This window comes from Agelaius tricolor, unplaced genomic scaffold (assembly GCF_023055355.1).
Source record: "Agelaius tricolor isolate 1412-34295 unplaced genomic scaffold, bAgeTri1.0.p SCAF_25, whole genome shotgun sequence".
Taxonomy (NCBI): Eukaryota; Metazoa; Chordata; class Aves; order Passeriformes; family Icteridae; genus Agelaius; species Agelaius tricolor.
In genome coordinates, this window is record NW_027269285.1 from 1,100,853 (window position 1) to 1,126,735 (window position 25,883).

Consider the following 25,883-nt stretch of genomic DNA (forward strand, 5'->3'; position numbering starts at 1 on the left):
GTCAGGGCACACCCCAGGGCTCTGGAGGGCTCTAAACTCGATGTTATTGCTGGATGTGGAAACGGATCAGTGCTAAAACACAGGGATCTTTGCTCTCTGTAACAAACCCTGAGAGGGTTTAGCTCTTCTACAGGGGCAGAACTGGGAGTGAAGTTTGACCTTCCAAGGATAACTGAGGAATTCTGCTGCCATCACATCGCTGCCAGGAGTGAAGGAAGGCACAGAAACCAAACCAGGGGCATTTCACACCCTGCTTTTCACTGCCACCGAGCTCTCCTGCATCCCACCCAGCAGCAGCAGCACCAAACTGGGCAGGGAGGGAGGGGCTGGACATCAGTCACTCCTATGAGTGGGGTGGTGCCAGTCTGGGATGCTAAAGAATCACAAACGAAAGAAAAACAACAAAAATCTCAAAGGAAAGGACACAAACCAAACTGTTTGTTTTTCATAGAGCCCAAGCCAAATGTTTAATGAGAGATCAGGCAGCCACTGGATGTGCAGGCACGGGCAGAATCCCTGCCAGTGCCAGCAAGGTTGGGTGTTATTTTTTTTTGGTTGTTATTTGTTGGTTGTTATTTTTGTCCCTGCCAGGTCTCCGGTGACTGCTCCCAAGCAGCATCACCTTTCCCTCACCAAACAGCTGGAACATCCCATTTTCACTCTTCCAAGGTGGCCACTTTCATCAGGAGCCATAAAAACTGCAAAGCTCCCAATTCTCTGGTAGTGCCACCCCTCATCCCGCTCTGAGTTTAAGGAAATGATGGGATGGGAAGAGCACATTACAGCACTTCTATAAATAGCAGCTTTCCTCAATCAGCTATAAAAAGATGACACTTGAGACAGCTGCTGAACACATCCAACAGGATCTGCATTCCCCCAGCAGGAAACATCTTCACTACTGCACACCAGACACCTGAACAGGCTGAATTCTAGTTTTTAAAGAGAATTTTAATTTTCCATTTTACACTCGGTGTTTTCCAACTTGATTTCAGAAAACAGTTGTGAACGTTAAAAAAAAAAAAAAGATTTTCTGTGACTTTATCAATGTGGAGCTGGACAGAGGGGAGCATGGAGGGCACCAGGATCCTGTTCCTCAGGGAAATGTCCCCAAGGAGGGCTGGAGTGGCTGCTGGCAGGGGACAGGGCTGTCAGGAGGGACAGGGATTTTCCTTCTGTGTCCCTGCCAGCTCTGGTGGCTGCTCCTGCCCATCCTTCCTCTTCTCCTGCAGCTCCCCCAGCCCTGCCTGGAGCTGGGGCTGCAAGGCAGCATCCCTGGGTCCAGCACCCTGCAGGGAAGGACAGCAAAGATCCCATAAAACAGGGGGAAAAAAGCCTCTGAAGGGTGACTGAGGGGAGCAGCAGCACTCTGTGTGTCCCAAAGGAGTTTAATTCACGCTGAGATTGTTGTGGAGGCACAACACAGTGTCACCACATTCCCAGAGAGGCTGCTGACCTCCAGCTAAAACATGGAAAAATTCAAAATACAACAGCAAATCTGCAAAGTTCCAAATGCTTTATACAGATACACTGTGGATTGTTTGAATGGTTATTCAATTTAATCTCCAGAAAAACATCTTTTCTGGCCCCCAAGTGCCTCAGCCTTGGCCAGACCTGTTCATGGCCAGGAGGAAAGTTTCCTTTAAGACCATCAGATGTGTGACTGCTGTGCTGAGGGTTTCATTCACACCAATGCAGCACTAAGGGCCTGGGAGTGGGGTTTTGTCAATCCACCAGCCAAGGAATTCTGTGGGTATTTCATACTCACTTTGTCTACTCCTCTTCTCTGTAAAAGGATCCCACTGGCTAAAAGGGCTTTTCCTGTTTCTTCAAACAATTTCTCCTCTTCAATTTTCCCCTCTTCCTTCAGTTCATTGTATTTCTCAACAAACCTGGATTGCAAAGTTGCTGTTTTACACTCAGGAGATGCTCTGGTTCCCTGACTGAAGGGGAGAAGGGGGCAGCCTCAGGAACATTCCTGTTTTAATTATCATCTTACCTCTGGCAGGTGGATTTGAAGTTTAACTGTGTCAGATCGAAAGGTTTGGGGCCATTGCCATAAACTTTGTAAAACTTCCTGCTCAGAAAAGGAAACTGTTTAGATTTTGCAGCTAAATCAGGAGTAAACAGACAGAGCAGAGTCAGAGTATGCACATAATTGTTCCTCCTTTTCTCAGGAGCCTTTATGAACACCTGGCAGTGCCCAAGGCCAGGCTGGATGGGCTTGGAGGACAGTGGGAGGTGTCCATGCCATGGCAGGGGTGGCACTGGGTGGCCCTCAGGGTCCCTGGCAGCCCAAACCTGTCTGGGATTCCACAGAGCTTTGTTCCAGCTCTTTATTAAACTGTGTTAATAAATTTAGGTTAATCACAGCAGCCGGGGGTCAGAGCAGCTCTGGAGCCCAGAGGAGCCTCCACCTCCGTTAGAAACACAGGGCAGGGCAGGGCAGAAAAACCACCCCCATTTATTAAAAAAACAACCCAAATTTATCCCCAAAACCACCCCCATTTATCTCCAAAACCATACTGATTTATTAAAAAATGACCCAATTTATCCCCCAACCCATCCTGATTTATTAAAAAAAAACCCACCCTGATTTATCCCAAAACCCACCCCGATTTATTAAAAAAACCCCACCCCAATTAATTCCAAAAACCACCCCGATTTATTATTAAAAACACCCCGATTTATTATTAAAAAAACCCACCCTGATTTATCCCCAAACGGCCCCGATTTATTAACAAAACAAACAACCCCGATTTACCGCAAACCCCCCCGGTTCACCCCAATGTCCCCGGTTCCCCTGCACCCACGCCCGCACGGTGTCCTCCCGGTAGAACACGGCTCCGATGGGGTCCCCGCTCCCGTAGCGCGGCCGCGGCACGCGGTACACGGGCTCCCGCAGCGGCGGGAACGCGGCGTACACGTCCAGCCACAGCGGCTTCCGCAGCAGCCCGATGCGCACCAGGTTCCGCGCCCTGCGGGCGACAGGCGGCTCAGGGGGGGCTCAGCGGGCCGCGCTCACGGAGAACCGGGAACCGGCCCGGCTGAACCCCCCCCGCACCGGCTGAACACGCTCCCGATCTTCTGCGTGCGGCTCCCGGCCGTGGCGGCCATGGCGGCCCCGCCGGACGGGCCCCGGAGCCCGGCCCGGTGCTGCCGCGCACCCGGAAGCGGAACCGGAAATGGAATGGGAACTGAACCGGAACCGGAGCGGCCGCCAGGGCACGCGGCCGAGTGCCGAGCGGCGGCGGGGGAAGGTGCCCAGGCAGCGCCAGCCGATGGCCGAGCCGGGTTATCCCCATCCGTTTAGCGCTGTCGCGACAGACGCGACCGGCCCCGGTGTGCCCCGACAGCCTCGGCCCTAGCCCGGGCAGCTCCAGCAGTCCTGGACAGGGGACATGGGATCTGCACAGGGGACAGTGGGATCAGGACAGGGGACATGGGATCCACATCGAAGGACAGTGGGATGCGCACCAGCCCTGTCCGGGGCTGCCCCATGGCCGCATCCCGCCCCGGGCAGCCCCAGCAGGCAGAGCGGCCCCAGAGGATCCCAGGGTGTGTTCCAGGTCGGTGTACAGCCCCAGCAGCTCCAGCAGCCCCAGCCTCCCTGCAGGCAGCTCTTCCCGGGCATTGGGTGCAGCTCGGGAACCGAGGGCAAGGAAGGAAAGCGCATCCCATCCCTGCTCCCAGGCCGCCGAAGGAAGGGGGCAGCACACTCCCACGGCACACCGAGGGCCGGCAGGAACCGCAGCCCCGGCCGGGATCAGAGCCCGAGGAGAGCGGCAATTGCAGAGGGAGCTGCTGGAGAGCAGAGCCCCTGTCCCTGCAGGAAAAGCAGCAATTCCAGAGGTAGCTGCCCGGGCAGGCCCTGCGTCCCCAGGGCCGCCGGGCTGCCTCCAGCCTTTCGCTGCTTTTGACATTTAAGGCAAGAGTGCCCTGACTTTTTCCAGGCTTTTCTTTCACAGGGAAGGTTCCCGAGCTGGAAAGCTCCGATCCTGCCGGGAAATGAAAGGTGGCACAGGACAGGGGGGGGTCTGTGCTGTCCCTGCAAGTCAGGGGGATGCTCCGTGTGCCCCCTAGCCCTGCCACTGCCCCCCAGGGATGGCTCCTGCGTTATTGAGAAACCACTGGACACACATTCAGCCCCATCAGATTTTGGGTGTTTGCATCTCCTGGAGCTGGCCTAGAGCTGCCCCTTCCCTTCCCAGCCCCCTTTGTTTCTTCTTCCTCCTGTAAAGAGTAGAAAAATACACAGTGTTAAAAAAATATATACAGTGTGAAGAGTACAACAGGACTTTATTATAGGAATTACTATTAAACATCTTTAAGAAAAAAATCACTTATGGAAATAAAATTCTAAAATAGCCACACTCACAAATGTCACAGATCAGTTTGTTTTGTTCTTTCGAAACCTTTCTGTAGAGACATGATACAAACATCACTGAGAATTGTACATTTTTATGTAAGAAACGCATTTTGGCTCCCAAGCCGGGTTTGTGGCCTTTCCACTCCATAGACCTGATTTTTGTTTTTTACAGGACACAAAAACCCCTCTCCACCTCCATTAAAACGATGCTTTGTGCCTCCAGGATATTTTGACACGGCCACAGAGTGACATCCCCCAGAGGCTGTGCCTGGCCTGGGATGTTTAAGGGCTGCTTGTTGGGGGGTGGTGGTGGCAGAGCCGTGCCCAGAGCCCTGTGCCAGGCCTGGGTGGCCATGGAGCTTTGGTGCAGGACCCCAGCAGGGCTGGGCACTGAGACACCTGTGCTGTCCCTTCCCTGCTCCCGGCCACCCTTCCTCGCTGTCCCTCTCTCAGTGGGAGCAGAGGGGACAAGCTCAGGCAGAAAGCAGAGGCAGCTGCTGGCCTGGGGATGCTCCCCCAGCACACAGCTGGCTGGCAGGGGTGACCCAGGTGTCCCTTATCGAGCAGATTGAGAGGAGTGACAGTGTCCCCCTCTTTGTCCCGGCTGCCAGCAGTGCACTGGCCTGTGGCCCTGTGCCAACCTCCCAGGGAAGCTCATCCCATCCCTGCAGCCAGGGCAGGACCCAGCCCAGCCCTCGGGCAGCACCTCCCGGTCAGGGAGAGCAGAATTCCAGAATTCCCCTCCCAGCCGCTGGTGCTTCCTGCGCTCATGGAAACCGCGCTGGCACCGCCGCCCGCCGTGGAATGGTGACAGCCTGATCCGCTTCCAAGTTTGATTTTCTTCCAAATATGCAGAGCTGCTTTGGACTGGGAGGGAGTAACAGCAGCCTCAGGGCCCCCAAGGCCAGCGAGGGCAGGGAAGGAGCCCCTCCTTCTCCACAGCTCTCTCAGAATGGAAATCCCACACAGGGAGTAAACGATTTTCCGTTCCCGGATTCCCCCTTAGCCCCTTGCACCCCTCCAGACCCACATCTTACCCTGGGCAGGGCAGGGCAGCCTGGGGCATCCTGTGCCCTTGCAGCACTGCTGACAGTTGTGCACCCCACGAGGAGCAGGGGTGCTGCCCACAGTGTGGGACAGCCAGCCTGGCTTGGGGTGGCCTAACCTGTCACTGTGCTGCCACCACTCAGATTGCTCTTCCATCCTTCAAAAGCAAAGGAGAGGACACCAGAACTGGTATGGGCTGGGTGGGGTGGAAATTCTGCTGCTTTGATTTTAGGAACCCAAAGCTTGCTGCATCCCAGCCCATAGCACCTGCCCTGGCCCTCAGCACCCCAGAACTTGTCTGAGAGCCGGTGCTGCGGGAGAGTTTTGTGCTACAGAGACACCACCCAGACCCTGCAGCCCCAGACACCTGGAAACAGCCCTGCCCCTGGCCAGGAACCAGGGAAAGTGAAGCTCAGGGGATGCCCTGATCCCCAGCACGGCTGGAGGGGACAGCAGCAGCGCCCAACAGGTGCAGCAGCTGCAGCGCCGCCGGGGCAGCAAATCTTGGCGTCCACTTCAAAGGCACGTGGGCTCCGTGGGGATTGAAGAGGAGCCTGAGGGAGCCAGCGCCTGCAAGGGGGACTTTTGTTACCAAACCCTGCCGAGAGGCAGGGAAAACAGTTGCGTGAGTGTTTGATGGCTGGGGCTCCTGCGTCTGCCGCCTTCACAGCTCCAATCCTGCAACATTTGTGCTGGTTGGCAGGAGGCAGGGAGTGAAACAGGCACGTCTAGAGCCACCTCCTGCATTTGGCAGGGAGCGTTGTGCCGATAAAGGAGAAGAAAATGTGCTGGCGGGAGCGGATTCTGACTTTACGCTCGTCACTCATTACTTACACAGCGAAGGAATTTGTTTATGTAATTATTTTTAGCCTGACAGCATCTCCGAGAGCTGCAGGATCCCGGCGCTGCAGGCACGAGGAAGGGGCTCTGCTTCTGCTCCTGCCCCGCACCAAACCCAGCAGTGCCCCCAGGCCCTGGTACAAACTCTGTGCTGGAAACACCTGCACCAGCCCTGCCAGCCCCTGGCTTGGGCTCTCACCCACAGTGAGAGGTGAGCAGGCACCGCCAGCACCCCACACCCCGTGGGACGTGTCCTGTTCCATCAGTGAGGGTTAAACTGGTGTGAAATCCAGCCCTTGGTGCTGCCCCTGCTCCAGCAGTGAGGGTTAAACTGGTGTGAAATCCAGCCCTTGGTGCTGCCCCACAAAGCTCCCCAACTTCAAGGCAGTTGTAGCAATGCCGAAGGCAAAGGTTTAATTCAAAGTGAAACGCCTAGGAAAAGAAGGCCTTTCCTTTATAAACAATTTATATTATTTGACTATTACCTGATCTGAATCTCTGCTCATTACTCCTAGCAATAATAGACAACGGCTGTTAGCTTCCCTTTCTCACGTGGTTTTTGTTCCGGTGTGCGCAGAGTGAAGTTACATCAGACCACTACAGATATGTTCAGGAGTGCTCCGGCCAGGCAGACCCCACGTGGGACTGGATCCTCGTTAGTAGGACTGATTTCATTTCATCCCTCCCGTGCCGCCCGGCCGGGGAGCAGGCGGGGCTGCCCCTCCCCAGCCCGAGCTCGCTGGCTCCTCCACAGCCGCTCACTCGCAGCAGCTGCCCTCTTTTCTTTTGCCCTCTTTTCTTTTTCCTTTTTTTTTTTTTCCTTTTTGGCTGATTTGCTCGATAGGAAAAGTTGTTTTCAAACCATCGGTAAGAAAACATTGTGCCTCACTTCGATACTTGTACTTCAGAGGAGTACAGCAGCAGAGGGGGAACAGCCAAAATCTGGGTGGTTTGTTGGGTGGGTTTTTCCTTTTTCAGCCATCTCCTGATGAAGCCTCGTGCACATCCTGTGCCAGCAAGAAACCCCAGAGCTGGGACCTGCAGGGAGGGGAAGAGAACAGCCCGTGCTCAGCCTCAGCCACACAGTGACAGCAGCCGGGGCTGTCCCAGCCCTGGCACCACTGATGGGGCTTGTGCCCACCCAGACACACTCTGGGCCCAGCCTAAAGCATGTGGCTCTTCCTCCAGCCGGGCTGGGCCACGCACACCCAAGTGATCACCCATCCCCAGGTGCCTCTCACCGTTTACTGCCCTTCCTTTGGCGTCTCCTCCTCCTCCCGGAGCTGCTGCTGCCGTGCCTGGAAATCTTCATCTGAAAGGCAGAGGCAGGCGGGGGCTGCAGCCACCTCCACACCGGGGCACCCCTGCACCACGGGGAGGAGCCCGGGGGAGGCAGCCCAGCTTCCCCAGGCAGGCTTTCCTTGCTCAGAGAGAGAATTCCCAGGGGGACTGGGGAGTTTATCCCAGAACATGGATGGAGGCTTTTGGCCCACAGGGGTATTTCTGCCAGCCGTTCACACCTGAGCCAGCCCCGGGGTGATGTGGCACCACAGGCCCCAGCCTGCCAAGCCCAGCACACCCAGCACAGCCTGGCACAGCACTCCTTACCATATGCATGTCCTTCCACGTCATCCAGAAGATTTGCTGTGGAAGCTGCTGTCCCCATCCTGCACCCTCCGCTAAGGAAAACCACTTGTGGGGCCAGGATGTGGCCAGGGACCACAGCCACCCTTCCCAGCCCACGCTCTAGCCACACAGGAGCCCTTGGGGAGCCCCCTGAGTGAGGCCCCCTGCCCCACAGCCCCTTTCAGGATACACCTGGTGCTTCAACAAGTGTTTTCTTTTTGATTTCCTCATCTTTGTCTTCTCGGAGAAGGCTCTGGCGAGTTCAAACAGCTTCTTGCGCGTGGCTGGAAGGAAGCAGCTGCCTGAGGGTCTCACCCAAAACCAAAAACCCCTCCCAAAGCTGCCACAGGCAGGGGAAAGGAGAGGGGCAGGGCTGGGGGTGTGAGAGCCACCCACACCCAACACCCTGTGGTGATGCCCAGACTCGGAGAGGGAGACGGGGACACCTCGGTCCCTGGTGGGAGGTGCTCCATGTTTTCCCCTTTTTCTGGGATTTTCATGACCTTCCTTACCCACCCCTCCCAGTGTCCCCAGTGCCTGCAGCCCAGCTGGGGGCCACCCAAGGACCTTGCTGTAGTTTGTGGTGGGAAAAGCAAGCTGTGACTGAGTTTGGGAGAGTGCCAGGTACTGCTGCCATTCCCCCTGCCCACGCCACTCCCAGCTTCCCTCCAGCCTGCCCGGCTGCCAGCACGGGCCCTGCACACACTCACATTTCCCCATGTGCTTGAGCTTGTCTCGGAATAAGGCATCGTCGGACACGGCCCCGCCGGCCTCGCTGGCTCCAGAGGGAGCTCCCTCACCTGCAAGGCAAACACGGTTCACCGGGAGTGCCTCCCTGCCTGCCTGCCTGGAGAGGGGGCTGCCACAAATCACTTCCAGCTCCAGCAGCAGCGAAGGGCAGCGTGGGGAGAGGAGGTGGGATGAGGGTGGGGCTGGCTGTGGATGGAGACCCTCTAGGGACACAAGCCCCGGCAGTGCAGAGCTGCGGGCTGGCAGCACACCCCTACAGGGGCTCAGTCCCAGCACCAGCACCTCCCTCCAGGGTCAGCAGCTCCAAATTCCCCCGGGCTCTGACTGTGCTCTGGGTATTGGATGATGCTACCCAGTGGATAAGGAGCAAGCCCAGCTGGGTCAGGGAACAGAGACCCCAGAGCCATGTCCCTGTTCCCCAGGTCCGGGAGCCCAGCTGGAGCCCTGCCAGGCTGCCCAGGCTCGCCCAGCCCCGCGTGGGGCCATCGACACACACCAGCTCTAATTCTGACTCTGGGCAGCTGCTGTGCTCCGAGGTTAATCAGGATTACCCAGAACAGTCATTATGCCTCCAGGCACAATCCTCTGCTCCAGCCCAGGCAGGGAGGGCAGGGATGGATGGAGGCAGGATGCAGGAGCACCTCCACATGGGGAGGGCAGGAGCACCCACCCCCAAGACCCACCAGCTCCTCTCAGTGCTGGGAGGACAGCAGGGAGGGATCAGCCAGTTTCCTCCCTCCAGAGCCACTCTGGAGGCAGCTAGCCAGAGGGATGGGAATGCAGGGCTGTGGGGGATCCTGCTGTGGAGAGACAATGCTCACATACATCTTGGAAGTTACCTGATAATACGGAGGAGAAACCAAAGTCGTTGCTGACAGCAACACCAGTCGACTTGGATTTTTTTGACTCATATTTCAATCGATCTGAAACACAAAAAGCGCAGCGCCCGCTCGATCAGACAGACCCTGGAGGCAGAGCACATGGCTCTGCTCCCCTCTCCCCTCACAGCCCCGTGGCTGCTGGCAAGGGAGGGAGCTGGGGCTTTGCTTCTGCACAGCGACCACAAGCACTTGGGTGGGAGCCCGCAGCAGCAGAGGAGCTGCCCACCCAGCACGAGCACATGACGAGCACACCCGTGGCTTTCCTGGCACCTGCAGGGACGGTGCTGCCAGGACCCTGCAAAGCACCATTGACAGGGCTGGGGAGGGCTCAGAGGCCATTCCCAAAGCTCCTTGCTATGGATTCTGCTGGGCTCTGCCAGAGATGCTGCAGAGGGCTGGACGTGGGGGGAAGAGCAGGAGTCCAGGGAGCAGCCCAGCAGTGTGGGCAGCTCAGACCACCAGCCCCCAGCCTGGCCACATCCTGTACTGGCTCTGCTTTAGCACAAGCCCTGATCCCACGGGCAGGGCACTGCTGCCAGCAGCCAGAGTCACAGCCGGGCACACGCCCAAAAAGCAGAAGTTTCTGAAGGGCCTTTCACCTCTCTCCAGGGCGAGAAGGAAGTCCCGGTTCCTCTGGAGCTCCTTCATGAACTCTTCGTTCTGCAGGAAGAGCGCGATCCGCTCGTCCTCCAGGTACTGCTTCCAGCGCCGCTCCTGCTCCAGGGAGCCCTGGCCCCGGGGCAGGGGCTGCCGGCAGCCGGGGGAGCCCTGGGGAGGCAAACAGCAACGTTGGGTGCTGCTCTCGGGGGTCCCTGCAGCAGCACCCGGGGCTGAGCTCGGCCTTGTGCCCCTCTGTGTGTGACACCGCAGCTGCCCCAGCCCCGACTGCTGCTCCCAGAGGGGGCCCTCCCTCCTCTGCCCAACAGCCGCGGCAAAAGGGACAAACAGGGCAGCGCTGCCTCTGCCCCTTGGGAACGGGGACAGGGCAGAGGGGACAGACATCCCATGGGGGAGCCTTCTGGAGCTCCTTCAGCAGAGCAAAGGCTGGCAGGGATTTTTAACTTTAAGCCATGGGGTTGTGCCATAGCAGAACCTGTGTGGTACGAGAAGGGTCTCAGCAGCATCGCTGCTCTATCTCCCATCTCCAAAGAGCAGAGCCTGCAGTGTCCTGCTGACAAACATCCCTGCATGAGGCACGTCACGCCTCACACCTAGGGAGCAGCACAGCCTCATCCCTGCCTACAATATTTATCTGATTTGTAGCTGCTCCCAGAGAGCCATAAAAAGCAAAAGCACACAATTACTGGGGAAAGAAAAGGGCAGCTGCTCCTCTCCTCCCCCTGAGCCCAAATGAATTGGCACGCTCCTATTCCCAGAAAGGTAATAGAGCCCGTGAAGCTCAACTTGCAGGGCAATCATTCATGAAAACGTGGCAGGCTGCCTTTGGAGACAAAATGAGAGTGAGGAGCAGGGTGCCTGCAGCCCCCCCCCAGCCCTCTCCATGCCAGGAGGGTACTGGATCCATTTAGGGGTTCCTGTGTTAGCAAAGGGCTGAGGGATGCCCCAAATTGTGCCTGCAGCTGAGCAGGATGCCCAGCATGTGTTGGGGCTGCTTGTTGCCCATGGGATGCTGCCCATTGCCTGCCCTGCAGCTGGCACCCAAACCTTGTGGCTTAAAACAGCCACGGAGCACATGTGGACTCTGATTTCCCAGGGGCAAGTCCTCTGGCTTGCACTAGGTTTCCCACCCAAATTCCACTGCAGCAGCCCTCAAGTGCCCTGGCAGTGCTGCTCTCCTTAGGAGCATTACTGGTCCTGCTGCTCCTCACCAGAGCAGCGGGCAAGATTTTCAAATAATTGCAAACATTAGGTGCTTATGGCAAGTGGCATTTCTGGCACTAATCACTGGGACAAAGCAGGAAAAATATCAAAGCTTTGCTGAGAGCTCTTTCACACCTTGCCCCCTTCATTCTCTTGAACAGGACACGCTCCCAAACTTTCAGGTTAGTCCACACCTGGTACCCAGTGTGCTGATGCTGCAAGCTCAGGGAGGCTGAGCACTGGGATGGTGTCCATGCCACGCCATGGAACAGGCTGGAAGGGGTGGCCAAGCTCACCTGTGTGCCAGCTGGGGCAGTCTGCTGGGGCAGGATGCGCAGGAAGTCCTCGGGGAGGTTGCCCAGCAGTGGCGGGTTCCAGTTCCTGTAGTGCACGGCGCTGCTGGGCACGTCCGTCCTGTGGGGCAAGCACAGGCAGCACCTCTGCTGAGGAGAAACCACCAACACCTGCCATGGCAGTGTGGCACAGGGCCTGGCACAGCAGGGCCTGGCACAGCAGGGCCTGGCACAGCAGGGCCTGGCACAGCAGGGCCTGCCTGGCTCCACCAGCAGTCCTGGAAACCACGAAACCCCAGCACATCCCCGAATCTCCAACATTACCATCAGCTCTGGAGAGTGAAAGCCTTCCTAGAGCATTTGGAATATTTGGGAGCTGTATTTCAAGCCCTGCCCTGCAACTCTGCGTGCTGGGTTTTCCTTCTCCTCCCTGTTTCCCTCAGACTCCCAGAACCAGCCTGGTGGAGCCCCAGCACCGCAGGGATTTGCCCACGAAGCTGACAAACGTCCCTCTCCCAGTGTCACACCCAGCCTGCACAGAGGGCAGGGGCTGGCACAGAGGTGCCCAGGGCTCACCCTTGCTGTCCCACAGCTACAGCCAGAGCGTAGCTGCCAGGGGCCAAGTGAGCCAGCCGAGGTGTGTGGTGAGCAGCCGGGAGGGGCTGGCCCAGCACCTGGTGTTTTCCAGCAGCAGCAGCAGCAGCAGTGAGTGCTCCCCGCCCCCGAGCTGATTTTTGCCATTCCACACGCTGCTGGGGCGGCTTTCCGGCCCCTCAGCTGTTGGTGGCTTAGACCCTCACAGGGATTTTTGAGCCAGCTGTGAGCTTCATTCATCTCCCTTGGCTTTGTCTCACTGGACCCTATAAGGAGCAGGGCCAGACAGCCGTGCCAGGGCCAGCTGCCACAGCCTGACCCCATGTGCTGGCACAGGGTGCCCCAGGAGCACAGCCTGACCCACACAGAGTGCCCAAGGAGCTCATCCTGACACTGAGTGCTGGCACAGGGTGCCCCAGGAGCACAGCCTGACCCACACAGGGTGCCCAAGGAGCTCATCCTGACCCCATGTGCTGGCACAGGGTGCCCCAGGAGCTCAGCCTGACCCTGAGTGCTGGCACAGGGTGCCCCAGGAGCTCAGCCTGACCCCAGGTGCTGGCACAGGGTGCCCCAGCAGTGCAGCCTGACCCCAGGTGCTGGCACAGGGTGCCCCAGGAGCAGGAGCTGTGCGGGGCTGGGGCTCACCTGGGCGGGGGCGTGGGTGGGGCGCGGGGGTAGCGGCTGCCCAAGGCCTGGCTCTCGTAGGCAGGAGGGGAGTACACAGGAGGGGGCTCCTCGTCCGAGCTGTCTGGCTCCAGGGTCCGCTCCAAGATCTGCAGGGTGAGAGGAGGGGGTGAGGGCAGGACAGGGAAATGCTCCCCAGTGGGCCAGAGCCCCACGTGCAGCAGCAAAACAGGGATGGCACAGGCTGAATGCTGCTGCAGAGGATGGGGCAACCTGCTGGCACTGGGCCTCCTGCACCTGGGGGGGTTTTGGTGGAGTTTGGAGTTTGGTGGAGTTTGGAGGTACTGCTTTCAAGGGAAGAGGGTGGCTGAGCCTACCCTTGGTGCACACAGCCCCAGGGAGTCTCTCTGACAGCAGCAGAAGGGTCTCTGTTGGGTTTTGGGGTGAATGAGGGGGGGTAGAACACTTAGCTTGAGCCTGAAGCACTGCCCAAGCCAACCCTTGGTGCAGCAGCCCAGCTGATCTGGGCACTCAAACCTCTGCCTGCAGCAGTTGAGTAGCACCGTGCCCGGGCAGGAGGAGGCAGGATGAGACTGACGTGACCCAGCTGTGGAAGGCAGAGCCCACGGAGGGGAGCCCAGGCAGTTACCTCGGGGGGGATGCTGTCCTCCGAGTCCGAGCTGTCGTCGCAGCCGCTGCCGTCCAGGTTCATCTGCAGGAGCTGGTCGATGGTGGCGTCCACGGCGCCGTTGTTGGCCCTCAAGACGCACTCGATGATGTCGTAGTCCATGTTGGGGAACATGGTCTTGAAGTCCTCCATGGCCTGGTTGAACTCCAGGCGCCGCACCTGCCTGGCGGGGCGGCTGTTGTTGAGCTCCTGGGCGGAGGAGCCGCCGCGGGAGCCGCCGTTGCTGCTGCTCCGGCGGAAGAGGCTCGTCATGGCGGGGCGGCTGCGGGGCTCCGTGCCCGCGCTCCCGGCTGTGCCCGTGCCCCTCCTCACCGGGGGCTGCCCCGGCTGCCAGCCGGGACCATGGGTGGGCGGCGGGGGTCCCGCTCCCCGCGGCCGGCGGCTCCGCGCGTCAGCCCCCGGCACACGGCTGCATCCTCCCACCTGCGGAGGGGACACGGACACAGTCACCAGGGGACACAGACACCGGGGGACACAGACACCAGCGAACAGCACCCAGAGGCTCCCCGGTCTCAGCAGGGCACATTCTGTTCAGTTCCACCCATCCCACTGCATCCTCGTGGGACTGAGCCATCCCTGCAGCAGGCCCGGTATGTCGGAGCCTGGACGTGCTGTGCCAGGAGCTGTACCACAAAATGCAAGGCAAGAAAAATGGCATTACTTCCACTGCCCAGATTTAACGTTTCCAGGTTTGACATGTATTTATAAACACAGTAAAATCACTCTTTAAAATAAAACATGGAGTCGGCTCAGAGAGTGTCAGGGCAGGGGGCTGAAACGCTCTGCAGCACGGCAAATCGACCTTTTGGAAAAGCTACCAAATCCAAGATTAACATTCACTTTAAAACCATAAACAGATTATACAGCTACTGCTTCTCGTTTGAAAATGCAGGGCCAAATTCAGTTCTGGATTAACTCCACTGTTTGAAACAGAATTACCCCAGGAACACTTTTGATCCATAATATCATTTTCAAAGGTTTTTTCCTAAGCGGCAGGCAGAGAGTTCAGGATAACTGTCCCTAAATGGTATTTAATGCAGAAGAACGTGCCAAGCACATTTCTTAGTGAAATGGTATAATCAGATTCCAAGCCATTAAGAGGAGCAGTCACCTCTGAAGGTCACCTGGGCTCTCCCCTGCCCAGCAAGACCATGTATGACAGCCACAGCCCCGGGCTGCTCCAAGGGGCTTCCAGAGGCTGCTGAGAACAAAACACACTTGCAATACATGGGGAACTCAGTGGGAGCTCAGGGAGAAATTCACTTTTTGCCCCACTACTTAATTTACCCCCACCTTCATCCCCAGGGACAGCGCTGCTCTGGTACCAGAGAAATCACAGGGATGATTCCTGCTCCAGGCACACTCTGCTCTCCTTTCCTGGCTTTTCTGTAATCCTGGAAGCATTTCCATTTGGATACACCAGTCACTGCACCTTGGTTCCTGGGCTGAGCAGGTGCCAGGGGCCATCCAGTGCCATCTTCCCATGGCATCTGCTCCCAGGCAGGACAGGACACAGGGAAAAGCAGCAGCAGCATCACTGTCGGGCACGAGGGGCCATTTCCAAACAGCACCAGGAGCCCCCAGCTCACTCCTGCTCACTAATAATGCCCATTTAACTGGTCACTCAGCCAGGAACTGCCTCCATCCCAGCAACTGTCAGTCCCCAGGATCAGCCTGCCAGGAGCCAGGCGTGGAGCAGAGCAGGAACAATTCCGACAGCTCTGCCCGGCTCTATTCACTGAGGACAAATAAATCCACTGGAGTCAATTAATAAAACACTGCTGCTCGCTTCCTCCTCCGCTCCCCTGACTCACTCCAGCCAAGAGCCAGCATTGTTCACACCTCTGGAATTATACTTTAATTGCAATATTGCATGGCTGGTTTAGTCACGTATTAAATTGAGTTGTAACACATTCACAGGGTACACACCTCCTTACAAGATTTGGCTACTCTGAGAGCCTGGACACCCACGGGAACACAGCTTATCCTGGATACACACACACAGGCACAATCCACGGATGGAAATGAGAGTTTCTGTGCAGAACCATTGGCTCAGCAATGCTGTGCCAGCCCATAAACCTGAAACAGCACAATAACCCCCCCAAAGTCAGGCTGGAATTCTCCAGATCTCCATAAAGTAACCCAAGTACCTGGGCTGGGGAATCTTTGTCTCCCAGCATTTGACCTTTGAGTGTGCATTCAAAGGCTTGCCTGTAACCAAGAGGGCCGTGCCAAGCACTGGCAATCCCCCCGTTGCCAACACCAACTCAGGGGAGGTGTTAGTCAACACTGCAGAGTCTGGGACAGCTCCCTGGAAGTGCTGGAGAGTGGCACTGAGCACAGACACGTGCTGAGCCATGGAAATCATCTGGTCAGAAAATGAACAAAAATTAGGGATGGGGACAAGATATTTTACACCAGAAAGGCTCCGCTGCACATCTGGCTTCAAAGAGTCCCGAGGGAATGTGTTAAGACCTTCCCTGCCCTGAGATACACCCCAGGAATTCGGGGCTGGCAGGGGCCACACAGACCAGGGCAGTTCACATGCCCTGAAGGCTTTTAAACCCATTTTTCAAAGTCCTGCTGCTAATCCAAAGAAATGCAAATCACTCCATCAGCATGAGTTAAAATCCAAGGAAAAGCGAGTGGCGCTGTTGGCAGGAGCTGATTTCAAGGACCAACAGGTACCTGGATCCTGAGCTCCTCCCCAGCTCCTGCCGGCTGCAGCAGCGCTCAGGTGAGCAGCGGGGAGGGCAGCAGGACCCGGGGGCACCCAGGGAAGGGGCTCAGCATGTTCAGCATGTTCCTCACCCCTATTTCTGTGATGTCAGTGAGGGGCTGGGGAGATGCCAGGAAAAGCAAAATCCTTTGGATTTCCCAAAAAGGAAAGCAGAAGTTGGCTGTTCCTGCAGCCCACGAGGGCACAGGCACTCAGGGCACGGGCTGGGCCCCTCTGCCCTCCTGCCCCCGTGCAGAACCAGCCTGGGATGACTCCTTGGCTGCTGCCTGACCGACCTTTCTGCTGCCTGACAACAGCTCCTGCCCTGCTCTCTGCAGAAGGACCCTGAATGCTGTTATTCATCCTCCAAACCCAGGCACAGCCATAATCCTTCGCCCTTCTGCTGCACCCATCACAGGAGGAGCTTAAAGGCTTTGCAGGCTCCTGGTCTGCGTGTCCCCGTCCCACAGGTCACAGAGCCAGCACTGGGGTAGGAAGGGCTGCCACAATGCCACATCCACACCAGGTTTATCCAAGTGCCTCCACATGCTGGGACAGGGCTGGCACTGGAAATGCTGTTTTGTGTCACTGCGCAGCCAGGAGAGCACAGGACACTTTCCCACACGACTGCTGCCTCAGTGCACGCTGTGCTCAGGCACTGGCACACCTTTGGCTGCAGCCCCTGCCCTTGGCTCACCACTCCAACCCATAAAATACAACCAAACACAAGCTGGCCTTGGGGGGCAGCTCCCCCCTGCCAGCCCAGGGCATCACCCTCTGCCACCCAGGCTGCCAGTGACTTGCACAATTCAGAGCCAGCCTTGCCAGAGCCAAGCACGAGAGCAGAGCCAGGAGAAGGCCTCAGTCAGGCTCCTGGGGAGGGATAATGCTCACAGCCTGGCAGGAACATCCTCCTGTGCCCCCGGCATCCTGCCTGGGCACGGCACTCTGTACCTCCCAAAAATGGGCTTTTCCATGGAGGGACGGCCCCAGGGGAAGCTCTGGAGAGGCTGCTGGCCCCAGCTGCCCGGGAAGAGCAGCTGGATAATCCCGGGGGTGGGTCAGACCGGGAATGTGGCGCTGGGAGCAGCAGTTGCTCGGCGCGGAGCACGGCCCCACCGGAGAGCCAGCAGCTGGAAAAGCACCGGGGCTGATGGCTCACAGCCCTCCCTGCTCAGGGAACAGCCTTGGCACCGAGTGCAGACCAGAATATTCCCTTCCCCAGTGTCTGCTGCGGCTCAGACAGCAGATGGGATTGCTCAAACACTGCCCAGCCCCTTCTCCCCCGCTATTGCCACGCTGTGCTCATGGGTCCCCCTGAAAACACACTGGAGCTGGGACCCCCTGTGCAGCCAGGATGGGGTGACACCACCGAGGGCAGGGGCCCCAGCCCCACACTCCCCAGCCCCCAGGGCACTCATCCCGCGGTGGCTGCAAGCCCAGGCCTGTGGTGCCTCAGCTGGGGATGCACAACAGACGTGCAGAAGCATTTCCATGCACAGGATTATTTGGAGAAAAGGGCTGACAGCTCCCCCGGTTCCTGGAGGGAAGACTCTTGGAAGAAGTCTCGAAACTCAAGGATGTTAAAGCAGAAGTAGTGGCTCTGTCCAGAGCAGATGTGCTGAGTTCTGCTGCAGCCAGGCCCCTGCAAGGGGACTGCTCAATGTGGGAACGAGAAGTCTGGGAATGTGACTGCTCAGCAGCTGCAGGTGTGACTGTAATAGGACTGAAATTGGGATGAAAAGTGTATGATCAGGAACAGAAATTATGCTATTCTCTATCACCAAACGTGCCAAGGATGTGCAGGTTGGGCCCCTACCAGTGTCTCCTAAATCCCCTTGTCACCTTCCTCTCTGCGTCAGGGGATGCTGTGCACCCCTCCTGGGCCCACAGCCTGGGAAAATTGCTCCCAGCAAATCCTTTTTCATGGAAACAAATAAGCACCTGAGGATCTCCTTTAATTCTTGTTCTACCGAGTATTAAAATGGCTGGGTTTAAGCCCTTTTCAAAAGCAAAAGCAATCAGGGAGGTGAGCACAAGTAAGCCCTGCTTGGGAACCTGTGCAGCACCAACCTCTCTGCAGCAGGAAATTCCCCTCCTGGCCCTGAGGGCAAGTGCAGAGGGACCGGGAGAGCCACGGAGTGATCCCAATCCCTGCCCAGGTGATCTCCTGCTTTACTGGGAGCCCTGCAGCACCCTGAACACTCGGGATCCACCCACTGCAAGGGATGCAGCTGCTGCCTCGGGGCACCCACTGCTCTCCCACCAGAGCCGGGTGCCCTTCCTCAGGACAGATTTATGGGAGCCCTTTGTGATGTGGCCCTCCACAGCACCCAGCTGGCTCCTAAACCACCAACACCCTGCTAAAACCCGGGGGGACACTGAGCTGAGAGCCAGGCAGGGCTGCACCCCTGCACCCCCCTTCCCCTGCCAGCGCCGGGGTGCAGCAGGACCCTGGTGCCCCAGGCCTCCGTGCCAAGCCAGGCAGAGCCACCCCCTGCCCCCGGCATTGTGCAGCGCTAATCCCCGCCTTGGCTTTCACACGTTTTCTGCAGCAGCACCGCAGCCCCCGCCCCAAACTAAGCCCACATTAATGAGGCGGCACTGGATCCTCATCCAAAAGTCGCCTGCCTTGCGAGGCCGCCTTGCACTGGTTTCATTGAAGGTAATTTGATCTTGGTAGGACGACATTCCTAAAATAGTTGAGGGAATTCAAACATGAAATAAGGTTTCCAGGAAAGGATTAAAAAAAAAATAGGTCAAGCAAGTGTGAGCGATTAAAGTGACCCGGCATCCCTTTGTACGGTTTAACTGCGACTCTCTTCAACTCCACCTTGCATCAACGTGTAATAAATTAGATCCACGAGGCTGCCCAAAGCAGAGGGGCTGATATAAGATTATTGCAGGAGGTGGCCGGTGTCGGTGACCTTTCCTCCCCTGGCTTTCACCGCCGACATCAAACACACAGGGCCCAGCTGAACCATCAGCTCAGAGCTCTGGAACGGCGCACACGAGCGGGATCCAGCGCTGCCTCCATCCCACGGGACAGCCCCTGCCCATCCCCAGCCTCCTGCCTCAGTTTACCCATGCCGAGGCTGGCAGGAGGGAAGCTCAGGCACCCTGTGCCCGCTGTTGTCCCTCCAGAGCCGCTGCACAAAGCCCTCTCGCCATATGTCACACAAACCCGTCTGTAACTGCTTATCCCTCTCCTCCCTTTGTGCTCCCAGCTCGGCACAAAAGCTGGGAAGCAGCTGGGAATGAAAGAAAATAAAAATTCCTGCGGACACAAAGGTGTGTGGCATTCCCTGGGGATTGGGCTCAGGGCCTGTGGAGGACTCGCTGCAGGGCAATTTTTGGGTTAGGTTTGGGCAGTGAGTAATAAAGGGGAGGGGGGAACATGAACCAGGCTGGGGGCAGGGCCAACCCCGCTCCCTGGATAATTAGTGTGGCTAATTTGCCATTATAGGCCAAAGGTCACAGAAATTAAAGGATAGCAGGGAAAAAGGGAGAAAGAGTTGAGGCAGACCTTCCCCTCCATCTCTCTGCATAGCAGGAACATACTGGAATGGACTGGGATGGACTGGGATGGACTGGGCTGACCCTGCCCCAGGCTGGTGCAGAGCATCTCTGCAGGATTTGGCCCTGGGCATCCCCCAGAGGCAGGCACAGGCAGGGACAGGCAGGGACAGGCTGTGCAGAGCAGGCCCAGCCTCCAGCCTCTCTGGGGGCTGCTCTCCTGCCATCAGGGTTTAAGGGCCGTCGCTCAGTGCGCAGAGGAAAAATCCCGTATTGATTCACCCGGAGCTCTGGAGCACAGACCGCACGAGTTTCTATGGAAACAAAATTAGTGGAGTAAAACTCTCCCTGCCAGCACACGGTGAATTATTCACCAGGACAGGCCCCTGGCCAGAGGGGCTGCTGAGAAGATTTAAAGGTGATCACAGAGTGGCTGCTGTGATCCCCCTTCCCTCGGGGACCAAACCACAGCCAGGGAGGATGAAAGGCGCTGGGTTTCCATTCCATGTGTGTGGTGGGAAGGTCCTGCACCTCCCTCACCACATCCACAGCCTCAGGGGTCCCCACGGAGAGGAGGAGGAGGAGGGATTCCCCCTCGCTTTCCCCATCCCAGCCCCTTGCACCACAGCAGTAATAGAGGGCACAAAGTGTCACTGCCTGACATCCACCTGCCATGCACTGGCCACCCTGTGGTCACCCATCCATCCCTGACACCCAGGATGAGCCTGAGGGCAGGACCAGCCACAGCCCAGCTCATCCACAGAGCCTCTCAGCAGCACGCTCACCAAGGGCCAGGGAAGAAGGGGACTAATGAAACACAAACAGAGGAGGGTTTTTTCATAAGTCACTGAGCCATATGGTGGATGCAAGCTACCCCAGGAAAGTGCCGAGCCAACAGTCCAGATCTGCGTCCCCTCGCTGTCCTGGGACACGGTGTCACACTGTAATTGCACCAGGCTTTTGTCCTCCCTCCTGCTGGGTGACATTGCTCGGCACAGGAGAACCTGCTTGAAAGGCCACACCTCACCAGGGACAGGTATTTAATGAAGGCCCTACGTCAGCCCCCTCCTGCCAGCCAGCACAGGCTGCTCCATCCCGGCACAACCCGGACTGTGGGGCGGAGAAAAGCCCTGGAAGGAGGAACGCTGGGTTTGCTCCACCACAGCACATCACAGAAATTACACGGGACACTAACCTGGATTTGAAGCCAGGCCAAGGCTCAGAGAAACTCTCAGTCTCCTCAGCAGCAGAGTCATTCCTGTGCCAGCCCAGTTCTGGGTGGCAAAGGGACCCAGACCCCCCTAGCAGTGGCTCTGCTTGTTGCCCCCTTTTGCCAACAGCCACGTGCTGGGCCCAGCCACCACAATGGGTCACGTTCTTCTTCAAAACTCATCTTGTCTCTCTTTCACTAATTTTAAGTTTGTATGACTAATTCAGGTACGCCCCATCCCAGCTGATTTGCACGGATTGTGGCAATCAGCAGCCAGGGAGGGTAAAAGGCACAAGGATTTTAGAAGGAACAGTTTAGGCTCCAGGAGCTGGGAATCCTCCCCAAAGCCTGACCCCATCCCCACCAGCAGAGCTCCAGGACTGTTCTCTGCATTTGCTGGAGATGATCTCCCTGTTTTCCCCTGCTCAGCCCTGCTTTCCTGAGCCAAGGACAGGGGCCAGGCTCCCTCTGCAGTGTTTGTGTGCCCATCGGCGTGTGCCTTCCCTGGGGAAGGGAGAGCGAGGCCAGGGATCGACCAGCTGTCAGGCAGAAGGAAGAAATACCACTTCCAGGAGTCAGAGCTCATTTCCCAGCAATAAGAGCAGGCTGGGGCTGGAAAAACGTACCACTAATGGGGATGCACATCCCACACCACTCCAGCCGCCAACAGGAAAGCACCCAGGGGCTGTAGCTTGGAAAAATAAAAGCCATCAACAAGGCCTGGGTTTAAGTGGCACAGCTGTAGATTAGGCCCAGATCAGGGCATAGAGGATCTGCCATTCCCCACACGGATCACTGCTGTGGATGATGCCCTCCACACGCCAATCTCGGCTCCTGGCTCTGAGTTACGGCTCCTCCAGCAGATGGAAAAGAAAACCTTACTGCTTCCTTCCAGGGAGGGGAATGGCTCAGATCAGCATCCACCCTTAACTGCTCCACTGTCCATCCTCCCCAGCCCCATTATCCCCATCCCACCCACACACACTGCTCTGGGGACCCGAGGCACAGCCAGCATCTCCAGTGCTCACAAATGCCACCTACAAAGGAAGGCCTGGAGAGTTTGTGCTTCCTGGAGTTATCTGGGGGTGGATTTTATCTCCTTTCCCATCTATTCTCAGTGTGCTTTGGTGCAGGGTCCTCACTGCCGAGTGGGCAGCCTGCCTTGCCTCTGCCAGGCTCACACCCTCCAAGCAGGGCTGTGGGACACTTCTACCTCCCCAAAACAGCCCCTGGGCACAGGGGACTGGGACAGGCCCTGCAAGGCAGCTACTGTGCCTTTGAAGACACACTTGTTTGTTTGTCGCTGGGCAACAGAGAGGATGGAAAAAATGTCAATGTCATATTGTCACCTATGAGTCACCACTCAGCACGAGATGCCCCGGTCCTGCCACCACCGAGCGAGCGTGGGGAGACAGGAAAAGGGCCTGAGGCACCCCAAGAGCAGCTCCCTGCAGCTCTCTCTGCCTGCCTGGCCCCGCTCTGACACCTTCCCCATCCCCACAGGTGGGGACTCCAGTGGCCCGGGCACATCGGTGGCCTGGGCACATCGGTGGCCCAGGGGCGACTCTGCGAGCCCTGGAAGGCGAGGCAGGAATTTGCATTCCTATTTGCATTTCCTAATTGCGCCTGCGGGTTTCCTGGGGCAGCGGCTGGCTCTGGTTTCCATGGCAGGTTTTGTGCGGACCTGGAGCACCGAGGGAGGCACAAAGAGGCCACAATGGCCCTGCCACTCACCCGCATCAAAGGCGGCCGGCGGGGCGGGCCGGGGCACCGCAGCCTGTCCCCCCCGGCAGCCCCGGGCCAGGGGACGGGGTGGCTGTGGCCGATGGGCTGGGACAGCCGGTTCCAGCCCCGGGGACACCCCGAGGAGCGGAGCCGCGGCCGCTGTGGCCCGGAGGCAGCGGCTGCTCCGCGCCCGTCGGAAGTGGTGCAAGAGCTGGACCCAGATGTTCCCCCTGTTCTCATTTCCTGTTGTTTTCAGCCAGCTTTCCACCCATCTGGGTGGGTTGCTTTCTCCTTCCAGCTTCCCGCTCCATTCAGGGACCGTCTGGGTCGCTGCTGTGCCCATCCAGCTCCCGTGCTGGCCCCGGGACTCGGCAGGGCAGGCAAAACAGAGCCGGGAAAAGCCGGTCCTTACACCACAGCTGCAAGCCCAGTGCCACCGAGCAGGGGAGAGGCTCCAGCCAATGTCCCTCCACCACCCTGGTCATGGTGACAGAGATGCTGCCACCACAACAAGAGAGGAACCCATCTCTGTGCTATTATTTCAAGGTTTTTTCTTATTTTACAGTTATCAATTATCATCACCGTCACCTTGTGCGGCCCAAAGCCTCCCAGCTCTGACCACAAGTGAGCTCATCCCTAAGCTTAGGGCAGAGCCCCCTTCCCACATGTCCCACCTGGGATTTCACCCTCAGGACACAGACTCTTGACTATGAATGACGCTCTGATCCCCTCCTGGCTCTCCCACTCCCAATGCCAGCATCTGTGCCCTGCAGAGGGTGTTGCTGCAGGCAGAAAAGCTCCAGCACCCCTGTGAGGCTGTGCTGCTCCCCAGGGCTCAGGGCACCACAGCTCTGGTGCCACAGCAAAGCCACGCCACCAACACCGGCAGGTGTCGGCAGGTTTTGTTAATTTCCTTCTCATTTAAAAGCTCTTTTTTAATAAAATGCTGGAAAAGTTCACACCTTCCCAGGAACTCTGTGGCTGGGAAGAGGATGGGCACCTTTGGCAGAAATAATTTTGGCTGTCAGAGGCTCTGACACCAGGGCTGTGGACAGCCGGGGGTTGGTGCACGAAGCTCTGCCAGCATCAGGCACAGCCTCACCAAGGCGTGGCTGGATAACACGGGGGGAAAGGCCTCAGGTGAATGGCTTCCAGAGCTGATGGCAGGGGCTCCTCTGCCACGACGAGCACCAAAAGCTTCCCAGCACCCCAGCAGCAGCACCAGGCAATCTGCGCTCCCACAGGGCTCCCCGGGGTCTCATTGCCCCAGTGCTGCACTCCTGCCGAGCACTTCCACAGGAAAACCTCTGTGAAAACCACAAAAAGCTTCTCAGCGCAGCAGATGCCGCTCCAGCCTGTGTTCTTAGCGATGGAGGAGGAGGAGGAGGATGTGAGGAAAGCCACAGCTTCCCCAGCCGCAGGGCAGCCCCGCCAGCCAAGCCCCAGCAGCAGCCCCGGGGGTCAGCCCGGGATGGTGGTTCTCCCCTGGAAATCCTTACGGCTCCAGCCCCCGTGTTTGTTGTCAGTGGCAGCAGCAGGAGGAGGTGTGAGGAGGAGGTGCGACTCCACTGCTTTTTAAGAAAATAATAAAAAAGAGCCTTTCCAACCCGCCTGAGAGACAGACGGAGCAGGAGAGCACTGCTTTGAGCCGTGACTTGCACTTGACTCCTCCATCACTGTCTGCCCACAGCGCCCTGGCAGCAATTTCAGCGCTGGACAGGAACCCCAGGTGAGGATCAGCCTGGTGGGATGGTGCCCTCCATCCTTACGGAGGGTGACAGGTGTGGCTGAGCTGGGCACTCGCTCAGGGGCTCACAAGTGACCCTGGTCACCAGGAGGTGACCACCACGGCTGTGGCACACCAGGGCCCCGCCAATTCCCGCACCAAGTGATGCCCACCGGGCGGGGATGGCGGGGTGTGAGGTGTGCTGCTCCACGAACGCGGCACGGGGCACAGGGACGATGTCCAGGAGCAGAAGGGCAATAAATCCAAAGCCCCAGTGGCACGGAGGGGTCGCGCTCGGGGACCGGCGATGCTCCGGGGCTGAGCGGGACGCGGGTCCTGCCCCAGGCCGAGCCTGCCTGCCCGCGCCCGGCCCCACGCGGGACGGCCCTTGCCTACATACGGGGACGGCCCTCGGCCACAAACGGAGATGGCCCTCGGCCCACGGGGGATGGCCCTCGGCCCACGGGGGATGGCCCCTGGCCCACATGGACGGCACCCTTGGCCCCACACCGCCCGGTGGGCTCGGCCGCCCCGCGGGCTCCGCACGCGGGACCCTCCAGCCCCGCGCAGGCCCGCGGCGGAGCCGAGCAGCCGGAGCAGCGGCGGGGCCGTGCCGGGGCTGCGGCCCCCAGCGCTCGGCTCCGGCCCGGCTCCGGAGCGGCGGCCGGGCGGCCGCAACAGGCGCGGCCCCGGCCCCGGCCCCGCCGCCGCCGCTCCGCCCGGGCCCCGGTAGAGGCCGAGCCGGCGGCGGCCCCGCTCTCCCCAGCCCCGGCGGGGCCCGCGCGGCTCCGGGCCCGACCCGCGCAGGCCGAGCGGCACCGCCCGCCCCAGCCCGGCCCGGCCCGGCCCGGCGCACAAAGAGCCCCGGCCCGCCCCCCCTTACCGGCGGTCGGCGCCGCGCTGCGGGGGCGGCGGCGGGCGGCTCCAGTCACGCCGGGAACCATGGAAAGGAGCCGGGACGGGAGACGTACGTGGCGGGCGGGCGGGGGCGGCCGTGCCCGGCAGCGGGGGGCGGCGCGGCGGGGCCGGGGCCGGGGCCGGGGCCGGGGCCGGGCCGGGCCGGGGGGGCGCGGGGAGCGGGGCCGCGCCGAGAGGCTGCGAGGGCGGGGGGCGTGCGGGGCCCGCGGGACCGGGCTGTCCCTCGGGACCGGGGTGTCCCTCGGCACCGGGGCGTCCCTCGGCACCGGGGCGTCCCTCCGGGGGGAGCGCGCAGCTCGATTCGGCCGGGCCGGGGGCAGCGAGGGGCGGCACCGCCCGGGCCCCGCCGCTCCCCGAGGTGAGAGAGCCCTGACGGGGTCCTGGGGATCTCGGGGTCCCTCCAATGTCCCCAGGGTTCTGCAGCTCCTCCAGCCATGGGGTCAACACCTCCGGCCCTGAGTGGCCTGGGGGTCAGTGGGTGGAGGGAGCAGCATCTCGAGGATGGAGGGATGGATGGATGGATGGATGGATGGATGGAT

General features: G+C 58.9%; 2 protein-coding genes across 3 annotated transcripts; both read right to left on the minus strand.

Moving 5' to 3' along the window:
• Positions 1–927: 927 nt before the first annotated feature.
• MRPS23 (mitochondrial ribosomal protein S23) lies at positions 928–3,220 on the minus strand. Of its 2 annotated transcripts, XM_071447808.1 has the most exons (5): positions 3,062–3,219; positions 2,811–2,975; positions 1,997–2,074; positions 1,766–1,889; positions 928–1,286 (listed from the first exon to the last, which is right to left on the minus strand). In XM_071447808.1, exons 1-5 carry the CDS (start codon positions 3,112–3,114, stop codon positions 1,149–1,151), a joined length of 558 nt encoding a protein of 185 aa, XP_071303909.1. In that variant the 5' UTR covers positions 3,115–3,219; the 3' UTR covers positions 928–1,148. The 2 variants fall into 2 exon arrangements, with proteins under 2 accessions (XP_071303909.1, XP_071303910.1); XM_071447809.1 differs by lacking the exon at positions 1,997–2,074 and having other exon boundaries at positions 1,766–1,940; positions 3,062–3,220.
• Positions 3,221–4,277: 1,057 nt separating this feature from the next.
• CUEDC1 (CUE domain containing 1) lies at positions 4,278–25,461 on the minus strand. The gene is made up of 11 exons (XM_071447635.1): positions 25,310–25,461; positions 13,492–13,953; positions 12,864–12,991; positions 11,628–11,745; positions 10,110–10,278; positions 9,469–9,552; positions 8,590–8,679; positions 8,070–8,163; positions 7,862–7,920; positions 7,495–7,565; positions 4,278–7,291 (listed from the first exon to the last, which is right to left on the minus strand). Exons 2-10 carry the CDS (start codon positions 13,780–13,782, stop codon positions 7,498–7,500), a joined length of 1,101 nt encoding a protein of 366 aa, XP_071303736.1. The 5' UTR covers positions 13,783–13,953; positions 25,310–25,461; the 3' UTR covers positions 4,278–7,291; positions 7,495–7,497.
• Between the last annotated feature and the right edge of the window lie 422 nt (positions 25,462–25,883).